The 25,022-nt window shown below is 45.4% G+C and overlaps 9 protein-coding genes across 9 annotated transcripts; 4 read left to right on the top strand and 5 right to left on the bottom strand.

The window, feature by feature from the left end:
* Window positions 1-2,120: 2,120 nt before the first annotated feature.
* On the bottom strand, window positions 2,121-3,681 carry JR316_0013185 (uncharacterized protein; the record flags this gene model as incomplete). The annotated part of the gene is made up of 4 exons (XM_047898797.1): window positions 2,121-2,345; window positions 2,401-3,348; window positions 3,371-3,595; window positions 3,646-3,681. The coding sequence occupies 4 exons, from the start codon at window positions 3,679-3,681 to the stop codon at window positions 2,121-2,123; spliced, it is 1,434 nt and encodes a 477-aa protein (XP_047742345.1).
* A 177-nt stretch (window positions 3,682-3,858) lies between these two features.
* On the top strand, window positions 3,859-5,559 carry JR316_0013184 (uncharacterized protein; the record flags this gene model as incomplete). The annotated part of the gene is made up of 6 exons (XM_047898796.1): window positions 3,859-4,026; window positions 4,080-4,340; window positions 4,381-4,666; window positions 4,728-4,868; window positions 4,920-5,484; window positions 5,532-5,559. 6 exons carry the CDS (start codon window positions 3,859-3,861, stop codon window positions 5,557-5,559), a joined length of 1,449 nt encoding a protein of 482 aa, XP_047742344.1.
* Window positions 5,560-6,216: 657 nt separating this feature from the next.
* JR316_0013183 (uncharacterized protein) lies at window positions 6,217-8,952 on the bottom strand (the record flags this gene model as incomplete). The annotated part of the gene is made up of 6 exons (XM_047898795.1): window positions 6,217-6,273; window positions 6,324-6,690; window positions 6,742-7,051; window positions 7,104-7,647; window positions 8,020-8,182; window positions 8,240-8,952. The coding sequence occupies 6 exons, from the start codon at window positions 8,950-8,952 to the stop codon at window positions 6,217-6,219; spliced, it is 2,154 nt and encodes a 717-aa protein (XP_047742343.1).
* Window positions 8,953-12,570: 3,618 nt separating this feature from the next.
* JR316_0013182 (uncharacterized protein) lies at window positions 12,571-13,438 on the top strand (the record flags this gene model as incomplete). Its single annotated transcript, XM_047898794.1, has 5 exons — window positions 12,571-12,635; window positions 12,689-12,745; window positions 12,798-12,830; window positions 12,894-13,151; window positions 13,204-13,438. The coding sequence occupies 5 exons, from the start codon at window positions 12,571-12,573 to the stop codon at window positions 13,436-13,438; spliced, it is 648 nt and encodes a 215-aa protein (XP_047742342.1).
* Window positions 13,439-14,340: 902 nt separating this feature from the next.
* On the top strand, window positions 14,341-16,586 carry JR316_0013181 (uncharacterized protein; the record flags this gene model as incomplete). The annotated part of the gene is made up of 4 exons (XM_047898793.1): window positions 14,341-14,410; window positions 14,462-14,513; window positions 14,546-14,772; window positions 14,833-16,586. The coding sequence occupies 4 exons, from the start codon at window positions 14,341-14,343 to the stop codon at window positions 16,584-16,586; spliced, it is 2,103 nt and encodes a 700-aa protein (XP_047742341.1).
* Window positions 16,587-16,647: 61 nt separating this feature from the next.
* Window positions 16,648-19,495, bottom strand: JR316_0013180 (uncharacterized protein; the record flags this gene model as incomplete). Its single annotated transcript, XM_047898792.1, has 3 exons — window positions 16,648-18,557; window positions 18,607-19,150; window positions 19,196-19,495. The coding sequence occupies 3 exons, from the start codon at window positions 19,493-19,495 to the stop codon at window positions 16,648-16,650; spliced, it is 2,754 nt and encodes a 917-aa protein (XP_047742340.1).
* A 682-nt stretch (window positions 19,496-20,177) lies between these two features.
* On the bottom strand, window positions 20,178-21,477 carry JR316_0013179 (uncharacterized protein; the record flags this gene model as incomplete). The annotated part of the gene is made up of 4 exons (XM_047898791.1): window positions 20,178-20,729; window positions 20,780-20,947; window positions 21,003-21,223; window positions 21,282-21,477. The coding sequence occupies 4 exons, from the start codon at window positions 21,475-21,477 to the stop codon at window positions 20,178-20,180; spliced, it is 1,137 nt and encodes a 378-aa protein (XP_047742339.1).
* A 378-nt stretch (window positions 21,478-21,855) lies between these two features.
* JR316_0013178 (uncharacterized protein) lies at window positions 21,856-22,266 on the bottom strand (the record flags this gene model as incomplete). Its single annotated transcript, XM_047898790.1, has 2 exons — window positions 21,856-22,007; window positions 22,197-22,266. 2 exons carry the CDS (start codon window positions 22,264-22,266, stop codon window positions 21,856-21,858), a joined length of 222 nt encoding a protein of 73 aa, XP_047742338.1.
* A 1,105-nt stretch (window positions 22,267-23,371) lies between these two features.
* On the top strand, window positions 23,372-23,776 carry JR316_0013177 (uncharacterized protein; the record flags this gene model as incomplete). The annotated part of the gene is made up of 2 exons (XM_047898789.1): window positions 23,372-23,411; window positions 23,460-23,776. The coding sequence occupies 2 exons, from the start codon at window positions 23,372-23,374 to the stop codon at window positions 23,774-23,776; spliced, it is 357 nt and encodes a 118-aa protein (XP_047742337.1).
* Window positions 23,777-25,022: the final 1,246 nt, after the last annotated feature.

Genomic DNA, 25,022 nt, shown 5'->3' with positions numbered 1-25,022 from the left:
GCTGAAGCTCGTCGACAGATACAGTACGCCAACCCGCCCGTGGAACAAGTACAGGATAATATAATAAAGCACAGAGATATCGATGAACCAAACAGCTATCCTCTAAAAAGAGTAAGCCGGGTGTAGTAGACGAGAGTTGAGTGTAAAGTTCAAGGACAAGTTGATGGGGGGCACCAGACGAACAACGCAGGTTTATATATGCACACCGTCGATCATTGGCGGCATGCAGTGCCGGGACTTTCGGTAGCTATAAAACAAACAACTGTGATGTCATTGTCAGCCGCTTTAGGTGTGCTGTGTACTACAGTGTAGCCTAATCTCGGCTCCAGATGTTCGGGAGAGCTCCGGCGGAGAATGAAAGCGGAGTCAAAAATTCTGACGAAAACCGTTGCAAATCGCTCTCCATAACATCTGGTGCAATTGCATCAGTAAAGATGCGGACAGCCCCTGTTGTCACATCAGTCACATCTCGCCTCCCGCTTTCATCGCTCAATCAATGCTCCTCATACTCCCCGTTCTCCTTGTTAATGGACAATTTACTCACCAATACTCCCTCTTAGGATTACTGGATGACAATAAATACAATATTATTTGATTTCAGAGCAATCTAATTATACTAGCCTTATCTTGCATCCACCCCTAACTGACAATTATTCAAGGAGTGTGCATTGTGAACTCGCAGAGTGAATACCCGCCCTGATAATGCTGTAACATCATACCTCAGATAGTAAGATACATACGTAGGTACAACAATGGGCCACCTGGCATTGAATTAAGTTGTTAACATAACGGCTCAGCTGACCGAGCCAAGCCTTGATATTCACCGACCATATATGGGCTAAGCTGAGTCGTGATTTACCGCCTATAGTGATGGCTCAGCTGAGCGCTGAGGGGTGTCAACATCACCCACTGAGATTAGCGATGGGGTCACATGGTGTTACTCGGACAGCGTTTAGGAAATGGAAAATGGTTGGACATTGAGGTATTGGAAAGGTGTAATTGAAACCTTGTTGGGAGACTTGATATATATATTTGTTCGCCGTAGCTATAGATCTCTTGATAGAAAACTTCAGCGCTTGATTGTATAGTGATGGAGAAAGGACTGGTAGAGACAGAAGCGTCACGCCCGCCCACAGACACATCACACAAACCGCTGCCTCGGAACACCAATGGACGCACGAGCCGCCGCCGGGGAACACCATATACTTCATATCTGCGAAGCCGTTTCTGGGTCAGTAACATTCTCCCAAACATTACTCCAATGTTGATGCTTTCTTAACTCAGCCCATAATTTTGGGACGAGAATTGATATTGAGGTAATAAAAGCATTTAACGTTCCGGAAACCTGGGAGAAATAAAGATTACAAAGGGAAATACGAGTATTCTTCATTAATAACCTTCCTGCAGAACCGTTCAATGATCTGTCTCCAAACCCTCCTCTGAACTTGCTTGAGACATTGTCCATGTCAGGCGGACTCGGTACAAAGCTTGGAAATGGTTCCGAGGTTAGATGAAAGCAATCAATTCGGAAGGAATAAAAATAGAAGTGCAATTGAGCCCGTTCCGACCGGGGATTGTTGCCAACGGAGGAGGAAAGTTAGATTTGAAAAGGAATCAGGGGAACGAAAATAGAACGGGAAACACACCGGTGGGCATTCCATGAGCACATACAGCACAATAGAGAGGTGAATCTGCTCAATCATGTCAGCGGTGTCAGGGAAAGCTTTTGGAGGATCTTCAAGACTCAAGAGTGGGTGGATAGTGCCCACCAAACACATACAAAGGCCCCCACCTTGTCGTGTGGTACAGTAAGTGATCCAAAGCAATTCGGAAGGAATGAGCAACTAGAAGCGGGATTGGGTTTGTTCCAAAAGGGGATTCTTGCCAACGGAGGAGGAGAATTAGATTTGAAAAGGAATCAGGGGAACGAAAATACAATGGGAAACAGAAGGAAAATGGGATTGTTGCAGGAAAGTTAAAGCTTAAAGTGTGAAAAGGAGTTAGGGCAACGAAAATAGAACAAGAAACAGAAGGAAATTTAAACCCTTGGAGTTGATGTAGATCACAGACTTGGAGCAGAGAAAAAAGAAATATCATTGGAGGTAAAGTATTTGAGCTGTTTATTCCGAAGCGGAAGCCAGAAGTTCCTTAATGTGCTCCTTAGCAGACCCCAAACCCTTCTTGATCTTCGCCAATTCTTGATACATATCCGCCTCAAGAAGAAGTTGTCCATACCTTCCTGATCTCAGAGACTCTACAGTAACACAATAATCCGAATGATCAGAAATGTGAAACCTCCTGAGCATGTTTTCCTCTATGCCCTGGAGTTCGGAGGTAGCATAGTTCTGGGGTAACAAGGGTTAGGACACTGGGAAACCAAAGATGGTGGGAGGGACGTACATATTCCATTTTCGCCAAGTCTGGATACATTTTGCTGAATTTCGCCTCGCTAATTTCCCAATCTACATGTAATTCAGACATATTCTCACCCCTTACTTCGTGTAACCAGTCTTCCCTGTTCTGAGGCCACTGAAGATCGTAGGATATGAAGCTCCTGCGAGGGCATCGGGGAATGACTAGCATACTGCCTGTAAGCGGAAGGCAAGGTATCCCAGCAAGTTCAAGAACGCTGGCATTTCCTGATTTTTCTCCACTGTTCGGAGCAGTAGCATCAGGGGCGGATTTTTCTCTGCTGCTCAGAGCAGGATCATCAGGGACGGTACTCGGTTTTGTCAGTGAAGCCGGATCATTAGGAGTAGTCCTGGAAAGCGGAATGGGCGTAGGGTTGTTGAGTTGAGGGGTGGGTTTGGTACTGGAAGGTGGAATAGGTTTCCTGCCTCTTGATGTGATGGGCGTGGGTGCTTCGATGGCGGAAGCGGGGGCAAGTTTGATGGCAGAAGCGGGTGCAGATTCGATTGTGGCAGCGGGTGTGGCTTTGATGGAGGCGGCAGGTGCACCTTCGATGGTAGAAACGGGGGTGGGCTTCTTGGCCTTGACATTTGGAGCCCTGGGGTGATCCTTCTTGCTCGAAGACATCATTTTTGCAGTAACAGGGCCGGGAGTTGCAGAATCTGGATGAATGCTGGGTTCATTGTCTTTGGAAACTCCCCCTTGTCCAGCAGCCGTGGAAGATGTTGAAATGGAGGTAGAAAGGGATGGGGAAGGCTCTATCGCCTCGAGTTTGATCTTGACGTCTTGTGGCTCGACCTTAACCCTTTTCAACAATAATCCTTGCTTAATATCCCTGAGCGACCTTTTAGCTGCAGGAGCAGTGGAGCCTCCAGCAGCTTGTTTTGCCATATCTTCCACCTGTGGTATAGGGGTTTCTGGTTCAGCGGATGAAATGACCTACTTAGAAAAGCTTACTCACCTCGCCTGAGGATGTGCCGGTTACTTCGATACCGCTGATTTCTGATAAACTCCGTTTAAGCCCTGTCTTCGAAGGGGGAAGTGGACCGATCATTCCATCGGATCGAGTATTCTGTCCAGTCCCAACTACTCGATTGACAATGTGACGCGACTCAACGTCGTATATGTTCCAAAACGGCACATTTTTGAGATGTGACTGAAGGGCACCATGATTGGGTTGAACGTTCTGCAAATACATTAGTCAATTATATATTATTTACAAGATATTACACATACTTTCTGTGGGGTCTGTTTACCGTGTTCACTTGCCATCAGTAATTGCGCTCCGGGGACTGTGATGAGAAGACTAAAGATAGTGGTTTAATTAATTTCGGCGTTGTGTTTTGCTCAGTGATTGATCCGGCATCACGTGCAATCGCACTGACACATAAGATAAGATTATGTGCCAACTCGCACTCAGTCTATCTGCTCCACTCATTGACATCAAACATGATATTCTCCCCTCTCATTTCTACATCCTGGAAGCGTGAAGAAGATTTTATGCATATGAAGATGACTTATCTGCTTGCCCGCATTCGCATTGGTATTTTGGAAGTTACAAGGCCTGGCCCCGGAGTGGCTGATGAATCCACCCTGAATGCTATCCAACGAGAATTGGTACGTATTATTCATTCGCTCAGAATCATGAAAAATATTTCAACATTTTTCAGGAATTCATAACCATGAATCATGGTATCGCCTCAATTCTCGGCTTAGCGGTTCCAACCCCCTTTTTCCTTCAGGAACTCCTGTGGACTCATGGTCTGGCAATAAACGCAATAAATTGTCTTTTCGACGATTTCTCGGAAGAAGAATCTCGCACCATGATCAAGCAGTTTGATCCAGAGGGTATTTTTTCTTGGTGGACCGAAGGTGGACAGATCCCGAGTTTCACAGACCTTGACGGTTTGATTAGCAGTACAATGACCAAGGTGAGTATACACCTTTTTCTACATAATACCATCCTGATAGTTTCAACTCGCCCAGCTTGTTCAATCCGGTCTCCTCCCACATCAAGGGCCTTTTCGTCATTCCAAATATGCCAAAGTCTATCTTCCGCCAGGTCTCCCTATCCATCGATTTTTGTTTGAAAAGGGGTTAGCGAATGAGAGCACCACGGGTTCCGATGCGGCCGATGCAGAGGCAAAAGTGGCGAATTCGAATTCTTCCCCCACCAAAAGTGGTGAAATTTTGGGGGTAGCTTCTAAAACCATTTTAAAATCCTGCTTTGCAAATCGTCGGGATATTACCTCGAACAGTGAGTCCCTAGACACTATCCCAAATGTTCTCTCTTCAGTGAATGTCACCTCCTGTGCTAGGTGCCATAGCAGATAGTGCCGATTGTACCCCGGGTGCTATAGAACCTGGCATTGGAGACACCGACATAGATATGGGCGATTTATCTGTTGCTGAACGAAGTCCGGAAATGTCTGCTACCTATCCTGCAGGGTCTGCACCTGGTGTGTTTTCTTTGCCTTAAATTGGTTACTGTACTAAAATCATCATCATAGGCAACCTCGGACAAAACAGTACCGACAATGACAAACAAACTTCGAAAACATCTGTCCCCGCTCAAGAAGGAACCTGTCAAATTTCCAAGACAATGTTGTTTCAACTACTAGCAGACATCACAAGGGTTGAAAGTCTTACTGAAGCTGCAATGTCCAGGAAACTGGAGGCTCTGAGACGTTCCATTTGGTATTTAGGCGCTTACAAGCGTTTGAATCAGCATGCCGTCGTTTCCGGGAAGTCACCTTACTTCAAGGCGATGAATAACAGCAACCCATTCGATACCCAAATAGAACCGGAGGGAAAGGACAATGAGGAGGCTTCTTCGGATATTGACGACGGAATTGGGAGAATCATCACTGGTCAAAGCTCGGATTCTGATTCCGAAATTGAAGATACTGCAGAGTCATCTCAAAGTGAGTCTGATTTGACTCAGTCTGACAGTGCAGGAAGTCAGTGGTCTTCTGACCACTCTGCTTCTCCTTCGTCACAGGAAATGGAGATGACGGGAGATTATGAGCCACCAATGGAGGAAGATCTCGGTTTACCATTTTCTATGCATTATAGGTGTGTGAAGGCACATCATTTTGTTCCATTTCTCACCAATTATCTAGCACATTGCGTGGAACAAGACGTTTATAAATCCTTCATCTCCTCCTTGTCCTTATATACAATAATGAAAATACGATACCATTCTCTCCTCCAAAATAATAGACTCATTTCGGTGTCCAAATCCCTACGTAGTCCTTATTGACCGCCAAAAATTGAGCCTCAGCAACTCGTCCAAACTCATTCCACATGTTGATTTGTTGCTCGGAAAACGCTGTCATACCTGAATCACCACACTCTGTAGCCCGGTGTCTCTTTCCCTCCCACTCTGCTGCCTTGAACATAAAAAATCTTGTAGTCCACCCCATCTCTGCTTTTGTCAAAGCAAGTTCTTCCTTCCACCTGTTGTTTTGGGCTCGGGCACGAAGCCAGTGGATACGAAGAACTTATACAGGTAGGTGAGGACAAGGACTATAGTCTGGCTGTAAAATAGCACACTCACATTCCAACATTCGGTTAGGGTCCCTGGCACAAATCTCTGCATTCTCTCCCGAATATCCATCCAGGGCTCCCCAAATCCAAGACAGTGTTGCCTGGCTTTGTCCGGGCGTGTTCATGTCGGATATTGCAGTGCTTACCTGGCACTCCGAAACCAACAAGATTGGGTATCTATCTTTGGATTCCGGTTTGATTTTCACCATAGCTCTTTGGCAGCGATTGTAGACCCGCCGGTGGAGACTTAGGGTTCGATTAAGCAAGCGAACCCCATCCCAAGACTTTAAGTGCTGAGATGATGTTGTCGCCGTCCTGACCTTATCAATAAACTGAAAAGAGAGGTATCCCAGAGTCTCCCTGACTTTTTGAAGTGAATCATTTGCCTGTCCTTGTCGAAGTTCAAATTCACGGGATTTTAGATTAGAAAGGACCACTGAATCGGAGGATTCCACCACCGAGGGGAAAACAAGCTTGTTGTTTTCAATGTCGACAGAGCGAGGAGGTGGAGCATCCGGAAAATCAGAATCACTGATATTTCCGTCTGGAAATATGATAATGTCACTTTTCTGACTGTGCTGCAACACTGTAGCTTCTCCAAGATATCTTCCGGATAGATTATGGAACGCTCTGATCCGGGAGGCCAGGCGCTGTCTTTTCTTTGCAAGGTCCAACTCTTGTGCGGAAGTTGGAGATTTTCCCAGACGTCTGACATGTTGCTGAAGATCAATTCTAGCAAGATGATAAGAAGGCTAATTAAAAAATGACTTTTTGAAGGCGTACTGGGCTTCCTCTATTTTGAGTCCAGACACTAGCCAGGCTGTTGTTCCATCAGCTCCTGGAGTGAGTGTTTCTATGTCTTCCTTGATCAGCTTTGTTTCTATTTCCTGAAGTGTTGCTCCTGTTTGAACCGTTGACCGCATATAATCCATTTCGGCTATGTTTTGCTGTCTTCTTTCTTCACAGGCAGTAATAGTGTGCAACCACTCTTCTCGGGCGTCTACTGGTGTGATTTTTGTAATTTCAGAGAAGTACTTGGAGCTTTCAGCAGCATATTTGACCGCCCGACGATATTTAGATACGATACTTGAAACTAGGAATGCTCTGGGTCAGCTTAATTCTGCACGGATGTCATTCCCGCTCACCAATGTTGACCATCTTTTTGAAATTAGAGTCACCCATGTGGTCGTTGAGCACTTCCGTCCTATGAGCAAGAGAGGCGGTTCTTGTACTTCTGGAAACCAAGTTTAGAACTGCCCACAAAGTCTCTAAAATTTCACCGTCAACTACACCACTACCGGGTACATAGTTAGTGGCATATCGGTAGAGGCATTGGTCCTGGTGGCCGTGTACGTGAAATAAGCCTATGGCTCTAATGATTTCCAACTTATCTGGCTTGGTCAGAAAGGGATTGGCTGCAATTCTTTTCTCCAGATTCTGGAGATAAGTGCAACCCAGGTCGTAGATATGGAGGAGTTTCTGGGTCTCGTCAATGTTTGTAGTCTGTAACATTTCGCACAGTGACCAATCGATATTCATTTGGCGCTCCCCTTTCTGAAAGTCCACCATACTTCCGGGTGCGAAGCATCCATGCCTAGCACAGGCATGGCCTCCAACCCCTGTAACGTCACATCCATTGTGAGCTCTTTCAGCATTATTTTCAGCACGGAACTTGTTGCAGGTTGGTGGCTGTGAAGGGGTAAAAATTAGCATCTCAAGATAATTATCATTTCAAGAGAATGCGACAGGAATTGACCTGGTTTCCCTGTCACCGGGATCAGGAAGGACGCGCCAGGAGTCGTGTTAGCAGACACGTGATCAGGAAAACACTCCAGCAAAGGAGGTTTCCTGTCAGGAATCAGGAGAACGCGCCAGGAGTTGTGTTATCAGACACGTGAGCGCAAATACACCTGATTCCCAGTCAGTGATCAGGAGAACGCGCCAGGAGTCGTGTTATCAAACACGTGAACAGGAAAACGCTCCAGGAAAATGGAGTTCCACATCATTGGATCGGAGAACGCGCCAGGAGTTGTGTTATCAGACACGTGAGCGCAAACTTACCTCCTTAATTTCAATCGCGGTGTCCAGATGTCTTTTATATCTTTGGTTATTGGTCATGAACGACTCTCCATCGGTAAGCCACACATCGTCTGCGCTATTCCTTTGTTGAAGATGGTCTGCTTTGAAATTTCCATCCGCTGTAACACTCCGGGTGAATAAATATCTATGGGGGTAATTCAATTACTGTTACACAATTGAAATCAGTCAGTGATGGACTTACGGATTTTTGGTTGCCTCTTCTCTCCAATTTTCGGGTAGGTTTATACCTGGTTGAGGACAAGTTGGGCAGAATAAAGCCAAGGATCCGCGTTCAGGTTTACTGTCATCGATGTGTCCAAACCACTTCCTAGTCTTGATATTCCTCCATTGTCTTGAGACTCTACACAACTCCGCATAACGGTTAGGGACATAATCTGTAAATGCAAATGATGTCTTTCTTCTAAGCTTTTGATGATATTGATAGGACGAGGATTTGCACTCCAGGTTGTCAAGTCGGTGGTCGTTGAGTACTTCAAAAGTAAAAACTGTGTTGATGTCGGTATAGGAGGCTGGATATAGCTTCAGATCCAGAAGCTGCATTTCATGTGTTTCGGAGTGGGGTCTCTCCTCACAAGAACACCAGACAACTGGGATATGATGAAAACCTGAAACGTCAACTACTGTTAAAAATTTGTTACCAGCCGAATCATATTTAGGATGTCTGGGAAGAAGACGGGGAACTGGTCCCTTTGTTTCAGACGAATCTTCATTTTCCCATATTCCTTCCTGCAGATCGTCAACGAGAGGAGTATCAGATGTAATGTGAACAGGTTCCTCCTTCTGTGGGAATACGCTTTCGTCTTGGGCCAGGACTTGATTTGTGGTTGCGGATTCCTTTTCTGCCTCAATTTCGGCATGTCTGACCAATAATATCAGATCCTTCAATACCTTCATCTGGAAGGGGGGTAACAAGCAGGACACCCTATACAACATTTCGGTTGGTGGTCCGCCATGTTCAGGCGAATTTAACGCAGAAGTAAGAAGTTGAAGAATATGTTCTGCTGCAATACCTATGTGAGGAGAAACTTCGTTCAGGATGTGCCTGCATTGTTCCACCAGAAATGGAAGTCCGGTGGATGTTGAATTGGTAGGATTGGTGATTCGAGGGCAAGGCTTTCCCATATGACCGGTATATAACTTTAGACCCACTTGCCAAAGACCACCGGTAGCAAAAAACCTCCCATTCCACCTTTCAACGCGATGGAAGGGGAGTCTATTGTGTTGATTCCGGAAGCATAGTACACATGAAAGATCGGATCCCAGACAATCGCGGCACCGCCAGATAGCTTTCCCAATACCACAGTGCGAGCACTTCGCGTTGATAGCTGGACCAGCCTTCTGTGACAACAGACGTTTCAGGTAGGGTATTCTCTTTTCATTCTCCCAGACCCTCAGATAATCGTTTTGAGACTAAATATATCAAGTTTTAGATTCTGAGAATGTTTTGTTCATAAGTGATATTACCAACCTTGCTAGCTGGGTGGTCGAACTGATCGTCCAATGCCTTGAAATTGACCTCGCCATCACTTTGAATCAATACATGAAACGAGCCTTTCAAGTCGCTGATGTTGGTAGGAGGTAAAATCACTGGATGCTTCACTATTCTGACCCTTCTTGATGGTGATAAAGACCTCGACTTTCGAGAAATCAAGTCTGAAATTTTGACAGATACATCTCGAGAGCCCCTCTCAGTTTGTCGAGTTTCAATTGTGAATAGATCTAACCCTGGCTTTTCCAAGACCTTGAATCTTCGAGACATTTAAGCAGAAATAAAAAATGAATGAGAATGTAAAGGTTGTGCGGTGTGATAAGAGAGACAGAGACAGAAGATAGGTAGAAAGACTGAAGAGATGTACGCTGGCTGGACCTATTTTTAGAATAACAGCATGACTTCCAAATATATCAGTTATTATAAAGGACCCAAAAAATTTACACACATGGGGACTCGAACCGGACTCTCTAGACCCCCAACAAAGAAACATTACATCAGAATCAACAGGTACACCAAAGACTATGCATAGTTGTACAAAACAAACGCCTAGGAGCCCTGAATGTACAAACTCCAAGCTTTCGAGAAGTTAAGACGTCAGAATTGAAAACAGTTACCAATATACAACTTGTTGCTACCCAGAAAAGACAGACTAACAAATGTTCCTAATGCCAGGTACTCGAACATGCAGTGCTGCACACTTTGCGATCCAAAACGTTGTTCTCCAGCACTTGTCAATAAGACATGTTTGCAATCTAACACACCCTTAAATTGGTATGTTCGCGATTTCAAGACCAGCCTAGGGCAGCTCAATTCGTTTCCCACTAAAATGAAACATGCCTTTGAACTAGACGAGTTGACTGGTTCACAATCCAACACTGTGTTCACGATCCAGCATGTGTCTATATGACATGTTCGCGATCCAGCGCACCCTTAAATTGGTATGTTCGCGATCTCATTACTAGCCTAGAGCACTCAATTTGTTTCCCACTAAAATGACATATGCCTTTGAGGCTAGACGAGCTGACTGGTTCACAGTCCAGTATCTTGTTCGCGATCCAGCACTCGTCAAGATGACATGTTCGCGATCCAGCACACTATCAATTTGGTATGTTCTCGATCTCAAGACCATTCCAGGTGACTCAATTTGTTTTCCACTAAGGTACCATGCGGCATTTGCCATTTTGAAGCTAGGCAAGCTGACTGGTTCACAGTCCAGTATCTTGTTTGCGATCCAGCACTTGTCAAGATGACATGTTCGCGTTTTGGCACAAACATGGTATGTTTGCGATCTCGAGGCCCGTCAAGTTGACTCTCTTTACACAGTATTCACAAACAACGTAAACCTCTGCCCGCCCCACAACCACGCACCTACTTAACGATGTTCTACACCTTTGATATGTCAATGGTGGGCACACCCTATAGCGCTATAATTCTGGGAGCGTAGCAGAACGTCCATTTGAGTGAAAGCGGCCATGCCTGTCCGCCTTACGCAGGTAAATTACACACACCTCTGCCCACCCCACAACCACGCACCTACTTAACGATGTTCTACACCTTTGATATGTCAATGGTGGGCACACCCTATAGCGCTATAATTCTGGGAGCGTAGCAGAACGTCCATTTGAGTGAAAGCGGCTATGCCTGTCCGCCTTACGCAGGTAAATTACACACACCTAAGGGAGCATACAACGTTTATTTGACTAGCAAACATTGGTAGATACTTCTTTGACGGACTGGTCAGACCAAACACTGTGCTTACTGTTCCCACCCTAGGTTTAAATTTCAAGTTAACTGTCTTTACAGTGTTTGCAATGAGCACAAACCTCTGCCCATCCCACAACCACACACCTACCTTGCAAGTGTTTACAGCCCCACAACCACGCACATACCTTGCATTATTTTGCCTTCTTGCTCATCAAATACCTTGTTTTTAAATCCACCATAGTTCAAGTAACGTGCTTGAAAGCAATTAGATTGAGTTAGTTGACTGTGCAGAACACCTGTAAGGGTCTTTAAAATTAGGCACATATTGAACAAACAAATCATATCAGCCGCTTGAGGGTCAAAACGTGGCTCTTGTTAGAACTAGAAACTAGATTCATACTACCTTAAAATTGTTTTGGACATAGTTGACTGTGGTCCTAATATCTCGGGCGCTTAACCTTGTCATAACCTGGAGCAGCGAGCCATCATCGAATGTCAGTTAAAGAAGTAACCCGTTTTAATTTGAAAGTCAAGGTTTTGTCCAAACTAATGCTTACACTACTCTTGACAGACTCGTACAACAATAAATATTTGAACACTTTGAATAAACAACGCACCATAGCCTTTGTCGAGTCGGATTCATCCCATAGATGACTTAGACGCCTTATCCCCACAGTGATAGCCAGTACTTTGGGCGCTTAACCTTGCACCTGACGCACCGAACTGTCATAAAGTTTGAGTTAAAGGAGTCACACTGAAGACACTTGCTTGAAGGTCTGAATAGACAACGCACCATAGCCGTCAGATTGACCACATGGGTGACTAAGACACCCTATCTCAATAATTACATTGGGTTAATCCACAAGTTAAATAAACCTCATTGAGAACCTCGTCGAGTGTGATAGTGGGTACCATTACGCGGCTTCGTGCACAGGCGTTGATTTGAGACTAGAGTGGGACTGGTCATACACAGACCACAGCTGTCATTTAGGACACTGCAAGATATATAAAATTTATGGTATGCCGCTTCTACTTACTAGTCATCACGGCTAGTTAATTCATTCAAGTCATTCAAGAACACAATTTTGTGTTGTCTAACATGTTCGTGAGCCTTACTGTGTTTTCAAGGCCACTATTCTTGATTTTGAATTGTGAACAACCTATGTGATCGCGAACATCATGTGTGATCGCGAACAATCATGTGTGATTGCGAACCCACTTTCGCGAATATTTTGATAGTGACCAAACAACAAACACGAGCATACTGGTGTTCATAACTTTTGATTTTGATTTGACCCTTCTTCTCATTGTTTAGCATGGCACTCTCACCTGAGGAAAGAGCTAGCTCCAGGCGTAGAGCATGTGCTCGGTATTATTCAAAGTACGTCTATTTTAATCACTTCTGATTGAAAGTGTTCATGTCCCTTTGTATAGAAACCAAAGCGCCTTGCAGGAAAGTGCTAGGCTACGTATGCAAGTTCTTAGAGCACGGTTAGTTGAGGTTTGCCTGGGCATGAGACTTTTGCTGACTCTATATGTACAGGCGAAAGATTACTCTAATAAATACACAAAATCTGTTAGATCAATTCTTACAGGAGGTTGTTTTGGAATAGAGTTCGCATTTAAATACAGACGTTAGGAAGAAACAGGTTGTGGATGTGCCTACTCTGGATAAGTCGACAATTAATGAGATCCGGCTACCCGAGTTATCTCAGCAAATTCCGATTAAGAAGCTCAAAGTCAATATGAAGCCGAAGTCGAAGCCAAAGTCCAAAGATGTCGATACTCAGCGGTCTATCGAGGAGGTCAAAGGGATGTACATAGACAACGGACGGATTCCCGAATCGCATGAGGAAGATGAAGAGGAGGATGCTGACAATGTTGCGAACCTCCTAAGGTATGATTCACCAATATTCACTTACGTATGGCAATAATCTGTAAAATCAAAGGCCGTCTACTCCCATAGTATCTGAAGACAAGACTCACAAATCGCTCCCAATGTTTTCAGCAGTTGAACATGAATTGCCTATCGCGTCATACGATGATGAGGATGTTGAGGAAGAAGAGGTTGGTATTGAGGAATATGTCTGGATAGATAGGCATGATTTGAAGGATGGAGACTGTATTCCAACGTGCAGGGAGTGCTTGTTTATTAAAGAACTTCTTGCAGAACTAGATACATAATTGCCTCCATTAGTTAATTGTGGGTTCCGAATTCCCATGACGTATTGTCGATTTCCTTGACCCGGTTTCCGTCATTCCTGATAAATTAAAGATCCTCGATCACTGTGAGTCTAAAATTAGAATATTTCGGTCACGTTAGATCATGATCAATTTAAGCGTAAGCAACAGACTGAAGCCTCACCCATCTTCTACCCCTAAACAATCATGGCTAAATCTAAACGACAGCGGACTCACAAGAAAGGATTCGAAAAAATTGTTTGGAGTAAAGACGAAGAAGAGATTCTCAGATGACACCGCGAAGAGTGGCTCGAGCAGAATAATAAAGACGACCGCACAGAGTTCTGCGTACGTGTTGGCGAGAAAATTAGAGATCTTTGCCCTGAGAGATATGGGCTATTGGTTATTGAAAGAAATAAGGACCTCAAAGAGGAATGGGAGAGACGTTTCAAGGTATAACTTACTTTTTGCTCTTGATAGACACGTCGTAAACTGAGGTTGTTTGGGATTTCTAGGGTATTAAAACTTGGTTTAACAATCATCGTGGACTCACAAAGAATCGCCGTGTTTTTAAATTTGAGAGGAAGATACAATTAAGGAATGTGATTGCCCATTTCAAGCACGACGAAATAGAAGAAGAGGTTTTGAGGCTTTGTCCCGGAGAAAAGCCGGGATCCCGAGTTTACTTTAGATATTATCAAAAGGCTTTGGCCCACATCAAGGACTCACTAGGCAAACAGGAGATAAATTTCTATTTGGAAAAACAGAAGGAATGGCAAGCCAAATCCCCCCCCGAAGCAGTCCAACAGAGGTCAAATTCAAATATTTTCTAACGTCTCATGTGGATATTAAATGATAGATTGAACAGAGCAGCAAAGAAGTACGGCAAGCGTATAATATTAAACATGCATGAGGTCGCTTTAAAACAAATGGGCATGCACGCAGTCACTATTGAGGCTCATAGAAATGAAGACGGTGCACTAGGCTTAACATTGTAACCAATTTTATTTTATGTTTTGGAACTAGTCTCACCTGTTCCTCTAGCCATGACTACAGCCGGGATTTGGCTGGACCTGGTGTACATTTTCAGTCTTTTTTAGAATTTAACAGAAAGGCCTGTGCAACATTCAGTAAAGCTTTTGGTGAATGGATCATGAAGGTCCTGGAGGTCACTGAAGGCAATTCACCTTCTATGGACGATGGAAAACCGGTCATTGCTTTAACGAAAGGGCCTGGTGGCATACCCATTCTCCCTCCTCCAATCATAAGCCATGGTCGTAGCGAGCATCTAAAGACACAACGAGAAATTATCAGAGAATTTTTTAGGATCCATTATCGTAGGTCTCTGAGTCCTACAGTTTGACATCGACTTTATCCTTGACATTGTCTGTTGACAGGTGTTGCATGTAACAATGAGAGGGCAGCACCACCCTGGGAAGCAATGGGTAAAAACCCTGAAAAATTCTTTTGGCCAGAAGATATTCCTGAGAGTTTTGTTTTTCGGGATCCAACAAGAATGAGTGGCAAGGAGGTCCAGTCGCTGTTGGCATATCTTCGAAATCGTCAGGAAAACGAAACGGTGACATCCTTCTCATTCCGTCAAGTTTTGCAAGATGGAAAGGATGGAAGATTTATAAAGGCAAAATATCCTTTGGAAGCAGCACTTTTAAGAACAACGGTGGCCCCTCCGAGTCTCTCTCACAGTGGTGAATCAGAGTCAGATATGGACGAGGCTGAGGAGCTCAGTCCCAGTAATCCCACACTAACTTTGCAACAGGATGCGCGTCTTGGAGGAAACACACATCCTGTCGGAGGAAACACACCTCCCGTTGGCGGAAACACATCTGTGGTGGGTGGAAACACACCTCCCGTTGGTGGAAACACATTCACGATGGAAGGAAACGCATCTGAGGTTGGAGGAAACCCTGCGGTTGGAGGAAACACGCATCCTGTCAGAGGAAACACACCTCCTGTTGGCGGAAACACATCTATAGTGGGTGGAAACACACCTCCCGTCGGTGGAAACACATCCGCGATGGAAGGAAACGCATCTGAGGTTGGAGGAAACCCTGCGGTTGGAGGAAACACGCATCCTGTCAGAGGAAACACACCTCCTGTTGGCGGAAACACATCTATAGTGGGTGGAAACACACCTCCCGTCGGTGGAAACACATCCGCGATGGAAGGAAACGCATCTGAGGTTGGAGGAAACCCTGCGGTTGGAGGAAACACGCATCCTGTCAGAGGAAACACACCTCCTGTTGGCGGAAACACATCTATAGTGGGTGGAAACACACCTCCCGTCGGTGGAAACACATCCGCGGTGGAAGGAAACACCCGACCCGTTGGGAATCCGCTTTCTGGTCCTCATTCCAACTTGGACACACAATCCTATGACCAAGGTATTGTTAATAGAGGACTTGACTCCACCTACCATAACGAAGTCCCATTGCAAAATTTTGTTCCTGTGGATGACTTCATTACCCCGACACCATCTGTGGACGATCAGGCTCCAAACCTATCATCACACCGTTTGTTACAGGACTCACAGTCTATGGATATCTTGTCGGCGTCGTCACCACTTTTAGGAAACACACATAGTAATACCCTACCCCCAGTCGCCGGTATTTCTATGAGGGACGATGCAATGGGCAGGCAGACATCAAACATACCTATTGGACACCCCACTGGACATCAGCAATACTTTCCCCATCCAACTTCCTATCATATTGGGTATCCTCCTGCTATGGGATATCCCGGATATTATCCACCTGCACCTCGGTATTATGTTCCCCACACATATCAACATCCAGCCTATGGATGGCTTCCAAACAGTCATTATGGAATCCCGGTATCCCGTCAGGGGACAGATATAGCAGCTGGCCAGCCAAGTCGGGGTGATGACAGTAACCAGTTGGAAGGCGGTACATTGTCTGGTGGTGACATGACTAGTCAGCGGGGTGGCGAAACATTTCAAGCTGAAAATGTTACTGTTGGTGATACCGAGACTCCGGTGTCAGAATCAGGACCGGGATCAGAGTCCGGTTCTGTTAACAGTGGGAGGAGACGTCGCAAAAAAAATGATGTTGTCAAATCTAGCAGAACCCTTAGAAGCAGCGGAAACACTGAAACACCGAAAGAACATAAATAAGTAGTCAGATAGTTGATGTAGATTTATTCAAAGTAGATTCATATCTAAACATTGAAATCCTTTACATTAGTTTTCCTGCACCCCTGCCAGCCCGAATCGGCATTTGACGGGTTGGGCCTGTGCTTCGTGCTCTGGATCTTGACCTCTTCGGTTTGTCGGGCTCGAGAGTTTCAGTGTGGTCAAGTTGGGTGGGAGTGGGGCTGGGAACAGCAGGAGACCTTGGACTGTCCATCTGAGTGGAGGCTCCAGGGCTCCATATATCCATATATTCGGGCAGCAGGTTTGTGTGCTTCAAGGAAGTTAGGTTCGACACTGGGGTCTGTTCCCTTGAAGGGTGGGCTGTCGAATCATGGTCCCCATCCTCTTCATCCTCATCTTCTTCCACAACCGGGTCTAAGTGATTTACCCCACCCTGAAGATTGCTGGCCTCGTCCGCAACCGTCTCCGAGCCCGTTGGTAATCCCTTTACCCCACCCTCGACCTTGTTGGTGTTATCCAAAACCACCTCCGGACACGTTCCCCGCTCCGTCCCAATGTCTAACGACCCCATTCCCCGCTCTGTGTCAATGTCTTGATGCTCCTGATCATTTCCTGTACCCCCAACCTTATCCGAACCTGTTCCTCTCTCCGGCTCAACGTCTTGACGCTCCGCATCGTGAGTTGTACCCCCAACCATCTCCGAACCTGTTCCCTGCTCTGTCCCAACTTCTTGACGCTCCTTATCAGGTGCTGTGCCTCCATTGACAACTGTGTCATTATCTCCATCGGCCCCAAAATCCTTATCAAGTGCTGTATCTGTAACGTTACCCTCAACCGCGGCAACCACCCCAGCAACCAGGCGATGCTCTGTAACCTTCACTGCGTCCCCTGACGGCTCTTTCAGCATGAACTGATCTTCATGTCCACCAGCGGCCTTGATTGCAGTTACATCGGACGCCATATCTGTGAAACCTTTGACAGGCCCTAGCTCCACATCAGTGCGATTCTCTGTATTCTTCACCTCCGTGCTAGTATGGTCCACTGCGTCCTGGGTATGTGTGGATGCGTCTGCTGACTCTTGGGTATGTGTGGAAGCGTCCGCTGACTCCTGGGTATGTGTGGAAGCGTCCGCTGACTCCTGGGTATGTGTGGAAGCGTCCGCTCCATCCTGGGTATATGGGGTGACCTCGTCCTGCTTCTTGTTGGTATTCGCTCGCACTGCTTCCTGATCCTTCTCCTTTTCAACCCCTACTTTCCCTCTGCCATCTACACCTGGAGTGACGTCTTGATCCTCTAATTGTTCGACGTCAATTACCTCCTCGAAGAAATCGTTACGTTCTTTGATTACCGACCAGATTACCTGCGCCGTTTGGACATCTTGTGGGGCTATTGGGGAAGAACTGAGAATGAGCGATGCTGGTGCGATGGAAGTGGCAGCGGAGGAACCAGTATTGTTACTGCTGGTGGTTAGAGGGGATGTTGAAGCAATGTCGTGTATAACACGTCGAACTCTGGATTCCAATGTGTTGTTGCCAAAGGTGTTCGTAAATACCTCTTTGAATGTCGTAGTCATCGTTTTCTCCAGATTAGCCATGACGTCACGGGTGCTCCTCGCCATATCGGATGTTGCTGCTGCCATGACTCTAAGCTCCTCACGAACTCCAACAAGCTGCTGGGAGTGGTTCTCTATCCTAGCCTCGTGAACATCCAGCTGGTCCCGAACGGCAGCCAGTTGCTCGTGGTGACTGTCGAGCCTTTTGTCAATCCTATACTCGATGTTGTGTATGGTCCCAAGTTGTTCCTTGATCTCGGTGTGCATAGAGCTGATGTTCGTCTCAATGTATGCATTGGATGTTTCAAGGTCGACTTCAAAGCCCTTGATAGACGACTGCAGGGTTGAAATTTGTGATTTGAAGGTCTTCTGAGAGTTTTCCACAGCGATGAGACGGGCACAAAGGTTGTCCATCTGAGGGATGTTTGATGGAAGGTTGGCTGAATGACACTTGAATACAATGGTTAAGCAAGTGAGTTCGGCACTTACCTCGAGATGCAGTCTTCCCTGCGGTGCTGTTACCCGAGGACCTTTTCTTCTTTGCGGCATTTCGGGGCTTCCTGGAAGTGACTTGAACCTTGGACAAAGATACAACTCTGGCTTTTTTGAATCGTCGACCTTTTGTCCTCCTCCAGGACGTGGAACAACCGACCCTCAAACGTACACATCGCCGGCAAGCGCGCTTTGTTGTAGGTTGTGCATATTCGTAACATCGAAAACCGGATTTGAGGCATTTCGCGCACTGGTCTTCAGATGGAAACACTGGGTCGATGTGGGAGATGTGATCTTGGTAGATATCTATGTTGTCTGAATCGTACTCGAATTTCTGAGCTTTGGGCTTCGGCTCTAGTTCGTTGAGGTCTTCATTATCTTGGACATTGAGGTCCTCGCTGTGGTGGCTCATCTGAGTCATCTGAGTCGGCTCTAAATCACTGTCCCCATCCTCATTGCTTCTCTCACTCATCCGCGTCCTCTGTGTTGGCTCGTAGTCACTGTCCTCATCGTCATTGATACCGCCACCCATCTGAGTCCTCTGCGTGAGCTCATCATAGTCTCAGAATGTTTTTTGGCGACCCACTTTTCCGGTTTCCTGAAAATCCTGACGGTCTTCCTCTCCGAACCCGTCTTCATCATCGCTATACTGTGTAGGTGCTTTCCTCTTCCTCAGGGGTCTAGCAGGGTCATTGAGAAGGGGATGAGTGAATTCCTCTCCAACCGAGGATTTGTAGGCCTGAACAGCGAGTACAACTTCCTCTTGAGTCGGCATACGATTCTCGTCGTCCGCATTGATGAAGAGGTCTGCCATCGCAATAGAAAAGTCGCAGGAATCAGGGTATTTGTTCATAATGTCGTCAGTATCAGCTTCCAACGCGGCCATGGTTTCATGCTAAAACTTTATTAGATGGACTATCATTTGATATAAGTAGAAACGCACATATTTAGCCGTAATAGAGTCTATTTTCTCAATGAAATTTGCTGGCGTATCTGTAGTTGCCGACAAGATTGACTTCTCGAAAGCGAGTAATAGGGAAAGGAGCCTCTGCAAGGATGGGGTCGTGACCAGCGTAGCCATCCCTGTTTGTGTCTGAAATATTCAAAGTGCTGTACTGTATTTATGAGGAATAGTAGAATAGAATTAAAGGGAAGTAATAATGGATATATAGCAAGCCTCGACAAGCGCGTACAGTACAAAATTAGTGACAAATTGATCAGGTGATCGTGTCACATTGCGGATCTGTCACTGAAGAGCCGGATTAGTAGGAATGCGGAACTGGCTGACTGGGAGCCGGGGCCAGGATAAGGAATCACATATCATGTATCAAGGGGGACATGTTCATTGGTTACTGGATAAGGAAGTTTTCCACCTTCCATTCATAAATGTTTTCCATAGATAGCGAAGCACTGGTTTCCTGTTGGGTTAACCATATATTGTCATCATTTCCCAATATCGGGTAGTCTTGATGAATGTCCTTATTAGGCAGTTTCTAATCAATATACGGAGAGCTGAATATGACTCGGAATTAAGATCTATTGACCAACAAAGTGTGGAAAGTACTAGTCTACATCTCCATACGCCCTATGTAAGATGCATTAGCCCAGCGACGGTGATTGGAAGTTACAAGAGCTGTGACTACGTTATCTTTCATGTACTGTGCAATGCATGCTCGTTCACCAACAGACGAAGCATTATGAGTTAATATCTTCCCGGCTATACCCACCAAAGTTCCCGGACCGTAAGCAACCTCCACCCCAGCTCCTGGCAATCTCATGTATCCGTTTTGATACTTTCCTATCGAGGACAAGATGTCGAACCACTCGTATGCACTTCCACGGTCTCGATGGGTTGGAGTCTCGAGGCGGTTATTTATCACAGAAATACCAGTGAGAGGTGAAGTCCAAGCATTGAGGACACGGGGAAGAGTTTCGTTTTTGGCGACTAGGTCGGGATCTCGATACAAATTATCCATGGCCTGGATTGCGAGTTGCCACTGCCAGGTATGCATAATTGAAAGCGCAGCTCCAATAAGGGCAGCGCTATCTGAGAAGTTTTCAATCCAACGAAGTCCTCGAGCTTTACGAAGCTCGGCCGAGACTTCCAATGGATTACTTTTCTAAAATAATTCATCAATGTACTGAAAGTAATTATCTAAAGGTGACGCACCGCGTGTCCTTGCTGAAACCATGCTGGTGCCATACTAACAGTCCCAGGAGCTAAGGTCTTGCAGTCTTCTCGCTTCATATAGTTGCTGGTGTTTTTCCTCCAGCTAGAGGAATACTCGTCGATGGAAAAGGATCCTTGAAGAATTTTCAGCTCTTTCCACATTTTTAGCTTGGCACAAATTAATCAGACTTGTGGGTGGGCATATTGAGATGGAATTTCTCACCTGACGCCGATTTTTCAAAGCTCCGGGAAGATACCACATCAGAATATTTCCTTTGATGTCGCAGAGGATAAATGGCTCGGTCTCAAACACAATGACCCCTGGAACCAGCGGAGGAAATTCCTCTGCAACTCGGCGCTCAAATTCAGCATTAGTCCCTCTGGCGCCTTTTCCGTTCACTTCCAACCAGTCCTTGTAATCATCGGCCTTCCATGACAGCATTTCTGGGATGATATTTAAAGGATAAGCATTATCCCATATCTATAAAATTGTGCTACTTACTTTTATTCTTGAACGCCCGAGCAAGCACATCTGCTAACTGATTGAATTCTTGGGTCTCGGTGAGAGTCCAATCATCAGAGTCAACCTGAGTGGAATTGCCTATTCCTCTAGCAAATCGGACACAGAGGTAATGGGCGATTTGCATTGTTTTGATCATTGCCGGGCTACGACTGAAAGGACCGTAGGTTGGTGGCATAGCTAGTGTTGAACGAGAAGAGGGTGTCATTAATTTGATTTATTGGCAATGATGCTAAATTTAACTGTAAATCGAGGCTATTGTCATTTGTTTGCACAGATGGGTCTGTTCAAAACATACCATATAGGAAAATTGCTCCTATAAGGAATTTTGAATAAAGGTGGACCATATTTATATTCTGATAACCTGTTTACAGAAAGGTGTTGCTACTGTCATAGGTTCCCTGACCTTGAATTTCTTACAAAGCATAGATAGGAGACTTTGTGACCCGGAATTTGATTTCGGATACATGCACAGGAGACCCCGTAAATATTTTCTAATCCTCTAGTACTCTACTGCCAACCAAATCACGTATCCTTGCAGCCAGGGCACCCATATCTACATTACCGCGGCTTCTGCTAGTGTCCAGTAGCCTGTTGTGATTGCGGCTAGTGTTTCCTTGTTGAGGTGAACATTTAATGCGTAGGCGGCGACATCTTCTACAGGGGCGATGATGAGCGCGGTCAGCCCAGTAGCAGCGACATCGGCATCTGAAACAGTTGGCGCATTGGTATTGTGCAATCGAATACGGAATGCCTGTGTTGTGGGTTGGATGATTGGCTAACCTCATGTCGGTTTCGGAGTCGTAGTCGTAGACTTGGGTTGGTGACACAGACATACTTCTGGTAATAAGCATCAGTTATCAGGAATGTATATACAAAATTTTGATATCCACATACCTTGCTTTTCGGAGGTGCTACAAGTCTTCTTGTGGATGGTGGAAACTTCTTGAGCGACTTTTTTGCCCATACTGATTGGATTCTCTCACACTCACGTGCTCTGGGATTCGTGCTCTGGGATTCGTACTCCCAGGCTAGCACGGAGGAATGGACTTCTTGGAGGAAATGGACTCCTTCATTATTTATCGGATGTGGTGCTTTTAGGGTCCTATTCTTGAAGTCATAGTTTTTGGTATAATTTTATCACAAACCTTGAAAGGTTATAGGATCTCCGACTTTACGGATCAAATCCAACTGACATCACAGAAGACGAATCACAGGAGCATGCAGGGGAAGAAACAGTAAAACACAACTTTCAAATGCCTTATAGAACCTATCCCAAAGGAAGTGATGTAGTGCTTTCAGAGTCCTAATTTTTGAAATGGCACAATTTGCTATCTTATTTTTACCTCAAGGCTAAAATTTACAACCTTTCCGGTAATTAAACGGATCAGGTCCAAAATTACTCAATCAGGAAGGAATTCAACTTCACACATCTTTTCCAAATTTCCTTGTGTATATTCAGATTGGGGTATTGGACCCACAAGTATCAGAGGTGATGACATTAGTAGTTTTGGGTATAATGATGGTGAGATAGACTTTTTGTATATTTCCAATATCATGAATTCACACCTTATACCCACAATACATGTTATGTGTCTGCAATACTCAGGTAGTGTGTCTCTGAGCAATATCTCGAGTAACGAATTCCCTGACCTATCTGGACTCAATATAGGTGGCGGAATAATATTCAGATTATATACGAACATGTATTTTGTCCCTTATATACATCCTGAAATAATTGGCATCTTCTATACCATGATTCCGAGTCCCAAGCCGGTCATCGGATTCTTGATTCAATGAGATGGGGAACACTTCCCTGGCCCGAATATTTGTATTCTATTTTAATACACTGCAACGAAGCCGCCATCGATGACCATACGCCGCGCAACAGTCCCGAAAGCTTAAAGGGTGCTTCTTAAATTCTCCCTTATTATTCAACCCCCAACTCCGTTCTTCCTTCCCCCCTCCCAACGACTCAGTGTATTTTCAAAACGCCCGCCCCCAATTGAAGGTGAGTACTAGTTAAATGTCGATGGATAGCACTCACCGCTCGCACAGAGTACATTTCCAAAATGTTCGCCCGTGCAATAGCAGCCATCCTGGCTTTTCTCCGTGAGTCGATTGTAAACATTTTACTTATCTCTGATGAACTCGTTACAGGCGGACGCACCATCGATATACCCAATACCCCACCTGCAGCTATTCCGGATACCTGGGGTGATCAAGCCTTCGATCTGACGTCTGACGATTCCGGATATGAGGGGCATGCTGGGGACGGGGATCAATCCGGGTGGGGCAGTGGTAATTCCTCAGTGGTTGACCAACGAGAACCGGTCCCCAATGTCGTGGTGCACTTCGAATATCAAGATGACAACTCGGGTCAGCATTCGTACGGTATTTCCGATGTCGCACACGATGGTGTTGAGGGTGGACTTAATATCAGTGATGATGGATACGATGCTGATTGTGAGGACTAGGTATTTTTTGACGTGAAATCCATGCTGAATGGTGGTGAGATATATTCCTTGTACGCATCTACTTTACTTATTCCCTAACGCTTTGTCAACGTTCTATTAGATATTTCTTCATTGTCCTTCCCGCTATCCTCATTCCCCTTCCCATTTCTGTTCCTGTCGTCAACCTTCCTATTCTCGTTGTCCCTGTATTTGCTATCCCTTCAGTACACAATTCCTTCATTATGAAGGTATTACAATGGTACCTTATGCAGTCAGCTGAACCATATCGTATGTGTGATTTTCGAGCAAATCAGCTGAATCAATAGTTTAGGTATTTGTATTTGGGCTGGGCTCACTCAGCTGGGCTCATATGCTACGCCGCTAAATCACACTCTTGGCGCTCATTGTATATTGAACATGTAAGTTACTATATGTGCATACCTTTGCTTTCTGTCTCAATGCTACTGTCCCATTCTGCCTAAGTATGTTAGATCTTCACACTTAACACTTCAAGTTGCCTGTACACGGGCTAGAGCCATCAAAGTCTTCCAGCGGGAATTTTCTGACATTTTTGCCGGCAACAGGGCACTTTTACATACTTGAGATTATAAACATGGTAAAATGAAATCTTTAAACGAAGAGACCTGTTGTCTTTTGACCATAAAACTTGACTTAGATGGCGTCGAGTCGATGTGTGAGCACCGCGTGACATGTCCGCATCTTTACTGATGCAATTGCACCAGACGTTATAGGGCACATCTCTACGATCAAATTTTGCAGAATTTTTGACTCCGACTTTGATCTCCGCTTATTAGTCCCGGGTCTCTCGCAGGAGTGGAGATCGTGCCCTATAACGGATGGGAACGAGACTAAGTGTAGCCGTGCTTTGCACGGAAAGTCGTAGCCTTGATTAGGCTCGTACACCAGTCGTTTCTGACTCAGCATATTTCGAGCTCCGCTCGGTTTCGTCAGAAACGGCTGGGCCAAACGGTTCGGTTTTGGCAGAGTCACGCTTTGTCACGTCGGACTTGAGTGAAATTCGAACAACTACGTCGATTGCGACCACTACCCGTCCGCCTCCCCCTCGAATTCTGAATCCTCTGAATCCTCAATAACATCGTACTCCTCCTCTATTTCCTCAAGATCCATGTCAAGGTCAAACCCTGCATGCTAGACTCGCCCATACTGTCTGAAGCTGAAGCATGATTTGAATCTACAGAGGATGTAGAGACTGCATTTGGGACAATCTGGGTATCCAGAGGTTCAC

The sequence above is a fragment of the Psilocybe cubensis genome, chromosome 13 (assembly GCF_017499595.1).
Source record: "Psilocybe cubensis strain MGC-MH-2018 chromosome 13, whole genome shotgun sequence".
NCBI lineage: Eukaryota > Fungi > Basidiomycota > Agaricomycetes > Agaricales > Agrocybaceae > Psilocybe > Psilocybe cubensis.
The sequence above is the reverse complement of the archived record's forward strand: the minus strand, read 5'-3'. Positions and strand labels throughout refer to the sequence as shown.